The sequence below is a fragment of the Ostrea edulis genome, chromosome 1 (genome assembly GCF_947568905.1).
Source record: "Ostrea edulis chromosome 1, xbOstEdul1.1, whole genome shotgun sequence".
NCBI classification, from domain to species: Eukaryota; Metazoa; Mollusca; class Bivalvia; order Ostreida; family Ostreidae; genus Ostrea; species Ostrea edulis.
This window is the reverse complement of record NC_079164.1, coordinates 88797939-88810043: the sequence shown is the minus strand read 5'-3', so window position 1 is coordinate 88810043 and position 12105 is coordinate 88797939. Positions and strand designations below refer to the sequence as shown.

Genomic DNA, 12105 nt, shown 5'->3' with positions numbered 1-12105 from the left:
GGAAATGCTTCTGTAATGTTTTGGGTACTCCTGATGACTTTATAATATGGTATAATACGGAAATGCTTCTGTAATGTTTTGGGTACCCCTATGATGACTTTTTACTATTTGATGAGGTACTAGCTTTGCTATTGCTGCATGATAATATCATCTCTATCTTGAGAAATGTCTTATGACAGTGTCAAAAATTTTCCTTATAAAATCATGTAGATGTCATTCAATGTTCTTATGTAATTTTTCTTGATTATGAATGCTTGTCTCCAGATGTTATGAATGCTTGTTCCTGATATTATGAATGCTTGTCCCTGATATAGCGGGTTTCGGGGAAGTCTGGGTGTGTTCATAGTTTGCAGTAATAGCACAGGCAGTGATGAGTAACAGAGTTTAATCCTCGGTCTAGTGACATTTCACCAATCTAGTTTACACTGTCAAAAGTGTCATAATGAATGTGTAACTATACATAGTGTTTAAATGATTCATAAATCAATTTTTGAATGTGAGAATTATGCTTTAAGTTTACTTACTGATTTTTTACTGATTTTGTCCATATTCACTGTAGGTGGAAAACATAGTTACCTCCCTTCACAGTAAGTTGGCCACCATCGATTTCCCACAGACCCGCACAGGGACACTTCGCTCAATACGGACACTGGCGACTCATCACTTGAGCTTGGTGCTCAAAACGTTGATCAGCTACCAACTGCCTTATGACAGGTGTGTTCATTCATTATATTAGCTTTGTATTTGAAACACATCTGCAGCTGCACACAAATTTGAAGTCATAAGCAACATCATTATTGAGTGAGTTTACAACATACATGTCAACTTTCCAGATTTAGGCGGGATTTTCCCGATTGTAAGCATGATTCCCACTTTCCCAATTAGGAAAGCAAAAGCCCCCCCCCCCCCCCCCCCCCCCAGATTTTGGAAAGTGTTTCCCGATTTACGATGACAAACCCCAATTTCCAACACGAATTTGAAATCCCGCGCCATTTCTTTGTGACTATAGTCAATCAGAAATAGGGATAATAGTCAGCCATTGCTGTTTACCCGTGTCCGTGGTATCAGGATGGTGTAATTTACCTGATCTACCTGTGTCGAGATGTATCTTGGACAATGAGGAGCATGTTTTGATGGTAATTAATTTGGAAGATGGATTTCCCAGTGGCATATTCTTTTAATACACAAACGTTCAGGAACAACAACGACGATAGTTACACCACCAAACAAATTTTCGAACATTCCCGATTTTCGGTGTGGTTGACAGTATCCGAAATGCACTAGGTACGTCAAATTATATTTTTTCAGTTATATATCCGAATCTATAGCGATGTTTTATTAGGTCACCTGAGTAAACATGGGTGACCTATTGCAATTGGTTTGTTGTCCATCATCGTGCGTTAACATTTGAGCATTTTTAACTTCTTGATAACTACTATTCAAAGAAGTAGGTACAGTTTCTACAGTCATCTGGCCCAAAATATTGATGATTTCACATGGAGCTCAAATTCTGGCATTCAATTAAGGAATAGTTTAGCAAACCCAAAATTCACTCAGTTTGATCAGCAAAATGATTTGTGTCATATGACGAGAGCTTGAAGTTGGCATAAAATTGCAAAAATGCCATTTTCAATGAAAATATCCACAAATTCAGGTGGTTTTCCTTTTAGAAAACACACAGCGCATGCGTCGAGCAAATTCATATTGAAGCATGTTTTTCATCTCAAAATAATACACAATATATATCATTTTCATTTTGCTCGACAAATGCGCACATCTTTTCCTGAGCAATGATTTGTATGACATTTGAAAGTTTTCAGGCTTATTTTGAGAAAAAGGCGGGAAATGTCTTATTCATGATGTCATAATGCTATCCATTTAGGACTATCATTCTGATTTTGTTGACATAGTATACCTGGCATTTATTTTACTTTCTTAAAACGCTGATTAAGGTTAATTCCAGACACATTTTATGGAGAGAAATTTTTTGGGCCTTTTTATATATACAACCGTACCTTGTTCTTTGGTATGGAACATCTTTGGGACTAGGGGGACATAAATTGTAAATTTCAAAACTCCATCCCTGGGGTCCTAGGGGCGGGGCGAAAACTGCCCAAAATTGACCAATTTTAAAAAATCTTCTCTACAACTGCACATGTGTAAGAAAAACTAAATGCATAGTGATGTAGAGCAGGAAGGCCTCTACCAAAATTTTAATTTTCATGATCCCCAGAGAAGAAGTTCTGACGCCAGGGCAGGGCCAAACTTGGTATATAGTGTTTATGTGTAAAACACTCAAGTAACATTTTCTTTAGTGCTGTTGATACTAAATTGAAACTAAACGGATATTTAGAAAAAAATGCTGGTAGTCCTTTACCAAAATTGTAAATATGATGATCCCAGTGGTAGAGATTTTGATATCAGGGTGAGCCAAAATTGTCAGTTATTATATGTGAACAACAGAATTTTTTAACTTCTTGATGACTACCATTCCATTCTTTTCAAATTTGGTATGTAGCATCCTTGGGAGAAGGAGGACATATATTGTAAATTTCAGGACTCCTGGCCCCTGGGGCCTTAGAAGTGGGGCAAAGTCTGCCAAAAATAGGAGTGGGGCAAAGTCTGCCAAATATTGACCAATTTTCAAAAATCTTCTTCTCTACACCTGCATATCTTGAAGAAAAACTAAATGCATAATGATATAGAGCAGGAAGGCCTCAACGGAAATTGTAACTTTCAGGATTCCCGGGGTAGAGGTTCTGACTCCAGAGTAGGGCCAAACTTGGTAAATATAGTGTATATGTGCAAAACATATAAATGATATCTGATTTAATGCTGTTGATACTAAATTGAAACTAAATGGATATTTAGGAGTAGGTAGTCCTTCACCAAAATTGTAAATTTCATTAGGAGTAGATCTATGTTCTTTTGTGTTTCGATCATTATCCTAGGGAGTAAGGGTTTGGTTTCAGGGTGGTGCCAAAATTATTATAATGATTCAAAGGACTAAAAAAATTCTTAAGGTTGCTGATACCGTATAAATTCTAAATGCATATTAGGAATAGCAGAAAAGGATGTCCAAAAAATGGTGAATTTCGCAACCCCAGGGTCATGTCTCTAGGATGGGTCCAAATTAGTCGTATTGTTTAATGTTAAAACATATATTATGTAAAGCCTTCATCAGTGCATGCACTTTTGAGGGCATTGAAATTTTCAGAACACGTAAATCTTGTTTTATACTGTTGCTGAATATTAGAATTTAACTTGGATATCCAAAAGAGGAATTTTTTTCTCTAGATTTCATTGCCCTTGGGAGTAGTGATACTTTTAACTAGTACTCAGGTGACCATGCAATAAGGCCTTTATGCCTCTTGTATATAGGATCTCCCATGGTTTGTTGTTTGATATGATTTATATTCAACAAGTTTAGTGTATTCTATCCCCAAGCCTTGGCGAGGGGATAGAAAACACACAAGTTGGATATAAATCATGTAAAACCACAAACCATGGGAGATTCTTTTTATCACATGTTAACCCCACCCCAGTTATTCATTTAGGTTACTATATTGGTGGGAATTTTGCTTCCTGACATTTTGTAAAATTGACGTGTGTTTTTTATGCCATAAACGACATAGGAAAACATAGTCTAATAATCAAAATGTATGTAATATGGGTGCATGACATCCACTGGATAAAGGAGTTAACATGTGATAAAAAATCATAGGGGCCCACCTATAAGTATTCAATAGAATTTGTGATACATAATACGCATCAGTTAAATTTTAATGTTGAATTTGATATTAGCAAGTTTACAATTAAAAAATATATTTTAATGATTTTTTTCTGGTGTCATGTGTGCAAAGGTTTTGTTCGAGGAACTCTCCTCTTCTGGTTGGGAATTCTTCCACCAGACTCTGCCATGATTACAGACAGCAAGATCACCTCTATAGTCGTATACCTATAAATGCATGTGCTTTAATTCAGATTTTGATATCTAGTCCAGTCGTTATGGTGTAAAATATGCAAATCTAAGTATTAATAATATGTATGTATGGAGAAATATTGGTTTATTTCTTCCACTTTTTGCTAAATAGTTGATTTTAATAAAATAATTATGTATACATATACCTGCATATTTTTCAAAGTGGGTATTTTAAGTTTTGTTGAAGTTAATGGAGAATAAAACACACTTGATTTTGTGTTGATATATGATACATGTACAATGATTAGATTGATCTTTTCAAAGAAAAGACAAATATTTATTTTCATGACAAAATGTCGCAAATTTAGAATAATAAAAAGTCATCACACACAAAATCCCCCGTGGGATTTTTAAAAGTTGGCACATATGTTACAAACATGTTGTTTTCTTCTCTAAGAGGTAGATCACAAACATCCTTTTTATAACTTGAATATGTCTGGCAGGTAACTGTACATGATTGTACACAATCAACATCCTGACATTTTGGAAATTAATGTCTTAATTTCATGCAGGTCTGGTGTCAAGCAAAGTGTAAATAAGGCAGAATAATATGTGGTAGATGCTTGGTGCTACTGTTAGGAAGAGAGCATGCAGTTACATATGTACATGCACAGATCAGAAATTTTTCTTAGTGGAGTGGGTTCAATCCCATGCAATGGCAAATAAAACTTCAAATTACTCGCCCTTGATTACAGGTGGCGCACGATCCGTTAACGTCCAAGGCGTTTCTAACCTCAAGTTTAAGAGAGCGTCGGAAGGACACGTTTAGATTAGAAAATTGTTGAATATTTAGTAACGATGGCGGATTACAGTTCGTAGGACCTCACTGCGCTTAGAGACAAACTTAGAAAACGCATTGCAAGACTCTCTGGGCAGAAAGGAAAGCACGTTGAGAGTTTCAGCTGTAACCGAATTTTCTCTATCACATCTATTAAATAAAGACATTCAATATACATTGAACGTTTTTCATTATAAACTACTTCGTGGTGAAGCTTACATGCTTAAACAGTAGTTTAGGTTGAATATATAATATACAATACATTATAATTCTTTATAAGTTGTTGAATTGCTTATGTTTAAAACAATAAGATGTGGACACCCCCCCCCCCCCCCTTCTCGATCGAGGATTAAGAATATCAATTATTAAATATATCCATATATATCTGAAATTCTATTATTAAGCTGTTAAAATGTGTAGTAATAGTGAATGTATATGTATAACTTCTCTTTATGAAATAAAATTCACAATAGAGAAGGCACATGTATACAGAGTACATAATATATCATACCACATTAAACAGTTTATTTGCGTGTTTTAACTTATATCTTATATCACTTACGTGATGACGTCACGATAGGTAAACAGTTTGCGATTAACTTTTTCATTAGTCCATAGGGCAAGCGAGAGCATAAAAATTGGCAGGTCAAATAAATTTTACTACCCCATATGCTAGCTGTACAATAATGATTCAAAATTTCGAGTTTCTACATTTTAATTGAATATTACAATTTGGATTGCAAGTTTAAGATGGAAGTTCAAGCTTTCAACTTCTAAATTCACGTCTCCATCTGTATACTATGATTGATATACTATGAGTTGGTTGTACTCTGCGTGAAAAGCACGACTGTATCCTGCGTATAGGAATGGTTGTATTCAAATGACGTTTGTCCACGGTGTTACAGGAAACTGATGTAGGCCTACAGACATGTAATTTGACGCGTGTTTACTTTCATGTATAAGGATTTATCATGTTAATATGTACCATGACAGTTCATGATATGAATGATTTAATACTAAAATACATCACTTAACAAATGTAGTCCACTTTTCAATTTGAAGGTCAATTTGAATGTTCATACTTCAGATTGAAATCGAAGTTACAAGTGAATATTGAAAAACGTAATGCAATGATTTTTTAAAATAAAAACCACAATGAACAATAGGCCTATGTGTGGCTTTAATTATAAACACAACATTGTATATATGATAGTGAAATTTGTAATTTACTTCACTTGGATTTTATAACTTTATGAATTTGCATTTAATTTTGATAAAAGTAGATATGATTCAAATTTTATTTCTAAAAAATTCAGAAATATCTTAATCTCTTCAGATGCATTTTTCTTCTGGTTTGCGTCAACAGTTAAAATAGGCTAGGATTGGTATTCGTTTCTTTGACGTATTGGACTGTACTTCCGTGGGCCAGTTGATAAACATGATATAACAACATAACTATGATAATGCAAACTTTGATAAGTTATGAAAGTTTGACAATTTCACCCCATATTTTGATTAATTTCATACGTATCGACTATTGAAGAATTCAGACTTGTTTTCTCTGAAATTCAAACAATATTTTACAACTTTTTGAATTATAACAAAATTAACAATGAAAGTAAAGTGTTAAAATTGATTTACAATCCAGTCATCAAATAGGAAAAGAAGACCTAAGAATATTCACTGCCTTACAGTTACAGTCTGATTATAGCCACCCCTCCATTACAGTCGTGTCGTCGTACCGAGTGACGACGAAGGGGGGGGGGGGGGGTGCTATTAGCAATCGCGTTCATTCATATTTTGACGACCTTGGTTAGCACAAAACATTCATGCAGAATATTACGATCTACAGAGCAAATGTTTAATCCCCTGTAAATACTTTTTGCAACAAAGTCGTCATCTGATATCTGTGAAGTCGGACTGAACTGAAGACTGAAGTTTATGGCGCACGACGCTGAGTGGAACTTAAAACGATCGTTGTCGCTGTCACATTTGATGACAATGAACCAATTGATTTTTTTAAAAGCTTCATATCTCGGGAATTCTACCCCCGCTCCCTATTTTCACAACAAAAACCTTACACTCTCTTATAAATCTTATGTACACCGGAAGTTAACAAGGATGTAAACGAGTCTTGCACCACCTATGTGTGAAATAGGGGAAACAACTGACAAATATTCGCAATTGCAAAGTTTTTATGGGGGAATGGGGGGGGGGGGTATTTTGCAACTGGAAGTGCATACATGTAAAAGTAGGGAAATTCTTTTATTTTCGATCAAGCTTGGAGAGAGGGATCTGACAGACTTTATTCCCTCCTCTATATCGTGCACCTGACATGGCTTATATCAATTTAAGGATGATGATGTTTAATTGAAAAAAAAAACTCAGTAGCGTAATGAAGATTGCCCAATATGATAAAAAAAAAAAATCTTCAATATCTCTTTTGTCATAAGAAGGAGGAGATATCCTGAAATTTTATATAATAATCCCCATGTACCATTGACATATTTTATATAATAATCCCCATGTACCATTGACATATTTTATATAATAATCCCTATGAACCATTGACATATTTTATATAATAATCCCCATGAACCATTGACATATTTTATATAATAATCCCCATGAACCATTGACATATTTTATATAATAATCCCTATGAACCATTGACATATTTTATATAATAATCCCCATGTACCATTGACATATTTTTAAAAGAGCAAATTAGAACAATACCATGCTGTACAGAACACAAAGATTAATATCGATAGTTCAGCATTCACTACAAATAAAATATGTAGATTTAAGTTACTACTCTACTCCCAAAATTTGAGACCCATTCAAAAGTCTATATGATTAATCAAGCTGATCATGAGCAGCTAGGAAGAAGACACAATTCAGCTTTATGTTTTTAGCTCACCTGAGCTGAAAGCTCAAGTGAGCTTTTCTGATCACCCGTAGTCCGGCGTACGGCCATCTGTCCGTCCGTCTGTAAACTTTTAACATTTTTGACTTTTCTCAAAAACCACTGGGCCAATTTCAACCAAAGTTGGCACAAAGCATCCTTACGTGAAGGGAATTCTGAATTGTTAACATAAAGGGCCAAGCCACCTTCCAAGGGGAGATAATCAAGAAAAGGTAAAAATAGAGTAGGGACATTAAAAAATCTTCTCAAGAACCACTGAGCCAGAAAAGCTGAGATTTACATGAAAGCTTCCTGACATAATGCAGATTCAAGTTTGTTCAAATCATGGCCCTTGGGGGTATGATGGGGCCACAATAGTGATCAAAGTTTTACATACAAACATATAGGAAAATTTTTTAAAAATCTTCTTGAGAGCCACTGAGCCAGAAAAGCTGAAATTTACATGAAAGCTTCCTGATATAGTGCAGATTCAAGTTTGTTCAAATCATGACCCCCAGGGGTAGGATGGGGCCACAAGGGGGGATCAAAGTTTTACATACAAATATATAGGAAAAATCTTTAAAAATCTTCTTCTCAAGAACCATTGGGCCAAAGAAGTTCACATTTACATGAAAGCTTTCTGACATAGTGTAGATTCAAGTTTGCAAAAACCATGGCCTCCAGGGGTAGGTTGGGGCCATGATAGGGACTACGGTTTTACATGCAAATATATATGGAAAGTCTTCTGATATGGACCAAGGTGACTCAGGTGAGCGATGTGGCCCATGGGCCTCTTGTTTGTTTTGTAAACAAAGATTGCGGTATGTTTTTGTTTACGAAATTTTCAAAAGAAATGGTTATCGATCTAAGTTTATTATATCTTTTAAATTTCAAGCATTCTTCAGGTAAAATGTGTCATCTAAAAGTTAAAATTTGTGAATATGCAAAATTTAGATGCTTTATATTACAAAACTTAACATTTCACTGGTGTGTTTGTATACATGAAAAGACCCAGAGTCTTTGTTTACATAACACAGATTTAAGGCTAAAATATTGCTTTTATTTTTGCATTCAGAAGGTGAAAATGTTGGCTTTCAACATTAAATGAGTTATATTCTTAATGTTTCACATAAAAAATAAAAAATATTTTGTTCAAAAATCGTGAACCAGTCCCTTTAACCTTGCTAATAACTTTTGAACAGTAAGTGATAGAGCTTTGATATTTCACATGAGTATTCCTTGTGACCAGACCTTTCCGTGGGTACCAACATTTTTGACCCATGACCTTGGAGTTTGACCTACTTTTTGAAAACTTTAACTTTGCTAATAACTTTTGAACATTAAGTGATAGAGCTTAGATATTTCACATGAGTATTCCTTGTGACAAGACCTTTCCGTGGGCATTGAACCTTTTGACCTTGACATTTGACCTACTTTTAATTTTTTTTTTTTACATTGGTCATAACTTCTAACTGGTAAATATTAGAGCTTTCATATTGTACATGAGCACTTTTGACAAGATCTTTCTACTGGTACCAAGATATTTGCCCTTGTGACCCTGGCCATCTTCGGAATTGGCCATTATCGGGGGCATTTGTGTTTCACAAACACATCTTGTTTTATTATGCTTTAATTTGGATTCAGTTTTCCCCCCAACAAATGTTTTGAGTAGCATTTACAACCTACTGGTACTAAATATCGAATATAATAAAGGCATCAGTTCTCGCCTCTTTTGGTACAACTCTGAGGCTAATTTTACAGTTACAGAATGCACAATATGACTAAAGTACTTTAGTCAGATTGCAGAATGCACATTTGCGGTTAAATTTCCCAGCAAATACAAATGGGACAGAAACAGACACTTGATATGCTTTTGTTTTCGTACTGAACTGTAGTTCACTGTACCTTTTAGACAGTGTACACTGGTTGTATATTTGGCCTTTGTCATGATCTCTTCAAGTAACCTCTTAAGCATTGTTGAAATTGTTCTCTTTAACTTTCCTCTAAGTTGTCGTTTACATAAACAACATCCAAACTTCACAGGAGGCCCCATATTTGTTTATATTTTTTTCACTTAGCTGCATGTTGGAATCAATTACTTGTGATCTTCATTAAGACTGCATGCATCACATTAAAACTTAGCATAAAATGCCAGAGACAAATAATTATGATGTATTTTGAGGCTTATATCCTACTTAAAACATTACATCTTTTGTTCTAAGAATGGATAGACTCAGGTAAACCCATTGACAATGATAATTATGAATAAAGCTATTTTGAATAGTCTGACAATATAATCAGTCTTGCGTAGAATTCTGTTTCTTTTGTTCACTTATTGGACAGTGTCAATTAAGTAGTCTTCTACTGCAGGCTTTATATTCACTCTTTCTATAGTACTGAGCCATATCAACATGTCTTCCTCTGATGGGGAGAACATTTTCATTGCACAGTCAAAATTTAAGGATTTTAGTGAAAGTGCTGCAAATATGTGTTATATTCTGGATATGGAGGGTGAGAAAGTTATGGAGCCAAATTTTGATCTGAAAAGCATTGTGTTTTCGAATATTTGGATGAGGCCAGCCAAAAGAACCCAATACGCCTATTTCGTGAAATGAAATTATTCATGAAAGTTAAAATAATAATTCAGAATTAGGATATGCTAAATAATAAAGAAAACATAAAAAAGCGCTGTGAAGAAGTTTTGGAATGTGCCTCTTGATCCAGTGAAATTCAAATACAATATGGAAATATGTCTTTCAAATTTAAGTTTTGATGGGATATTGTAATGGCCAATGGAATAAAAAATTGTGAATCTTACAAGTAGAAGCAGAGAATTCTAGTAAAGGGAAATATCGTTTTAAAATGTTTCAGTGATTTTTCCGATATCTATGTTGATTCTTACTTGTAGGGAATTTAAAATTAAATTTGTATCTCTTTGACAAATGTATTGTCTTTCTCTTATTTTCAGCCTACCTGTAGATGTCTAATAAGTCATTGCATGTATTGGGTTTACCTGGCACTGTCCAATAAGTTGACAATTACTGTCCATTATTTTTAAGAACGGACAGTATCTGCCCATTCTTAAAAATAATGTACAGCAATTGTCAACTTATTGGACACCTACAGGTAACCTTTTCACTGCAAGAGGACTTTCTTCTATATAAAAGACTAAAAAGACAAAGGATTGCGTAACGAAAATGTTTTATAATGATTTACAATTACTTTGATACAGTACATTCATAGCAAAATTGAATGTGCAGTGCCATGAAACAAACAAAATTATCCCCTGGCAATAGAGATGGGTGGCATGTAGTGATGGGATAATTAAATGAGTATGTAATACTGATCGATATACATGTACAGTGCAAACCTAGAACAAACTGAATGCCATGGCCTGGTGTCGTGCTTGATATCTGCAAAATTAAACTATTGTAACAGTCTTAAGAGACATATAGTTCTCTTGCAACAAATTAATTATCTTAGCTGCAGAAAAAAATCATTTTCTTGCGTCATCTCCATCTATGTTAGATATCTCGAGCTTGTAAGTAGTTACACATGTTTTACATATGTATTTAGTGACATGGTTGAGATTTGGCAGACCCTTTCCCAGGACCCTCAAATCACCACTGCAATGATTGACCAAATGCTTGGGATGCTTCATAAAAGCCTGCCATATGAGGAGAGGAATAATGAGGAGGAAATCACCAGGACAGCTACCAGTACTCCAATGGCAGTGAGTTACAGTTCTCTACATTCAGTATAAATAACTAGGTCAGCTACCAGTACTCCAACGGCAGTGAGTTACAGTTCTCTACATTCAGTATAAATAAGTAGGACAACTACCAGTACTCCAACGGCAGTAAGTTACAGTTCTCTACATTCAGTATAAATAACTAGGTCAGCTACCAGTACTCCAACGGCAGTGAGTTACAGTTCTCTACATTCAGTATAAATAACTAGGTCAGCTACCAGTACTCCAACGGCAGTGAGTTACAGTTCTCTACATTCAGTATAAATAACTAGGACAGCTACCAGTACTCCAACGGCAGTGAGTTACAGTTCTCTACATTCAGTATAAATAACTAGGTCAGCTACCAGTACTCCAACGGCAGTGAGTGACAGTTCTCTACATTCAGTATAAATAACTAGGACAGCTACATACTGTACCAGTACTCCAACGGCAGTGAGTTACAGTTCTCTACATTCAGTATAAATAAGTAGGACAACTACCAGTACTCCAACGGCAGTGAGTTACAGTTCACTAACATTAAGTATAAATAACTAGGACAGCTACCAGTACTCCAACAGCAGTGAGTTACAGTTCTCTACATTCAGTATAAATAACTAGGACAGCTACCAGTACTCCAATGACAGTGAGTTACAGTTCTCTACATTCAGTATAAAAATGTAGGACAACTACCAGTACTCCAACGGCAG

General features: G+C 35.0%; 1 protein-coding gene across 5 annotated transcripts in view; it reads left to right on the top strand.

Moving 5' to 3' along the window:
- LOC125675869 (maestro heat-like repeat-containing protein family member 1) overlaps positions 1–12105 on the top strand; it is a 93333-nt gene that overhangs the window by 62779 nt on the left and 18449 nt on the right. For all 5 annotated transcript variants that reach the window (XM_056164921.1, XM_056164924.1, XM_056164932.1 and 2 more), the window contains 2 exons: positions 560–714; positions 11245–11401. In XM_056164921.1, coding sequence (XP_056020896.1) covers positions 560–714; positions 11245–11401 — 312 coding nt within the window. The remainder of the gene's footprint in view (positions 1–559; positions 715–11244; positions 11402–12105) is intronic.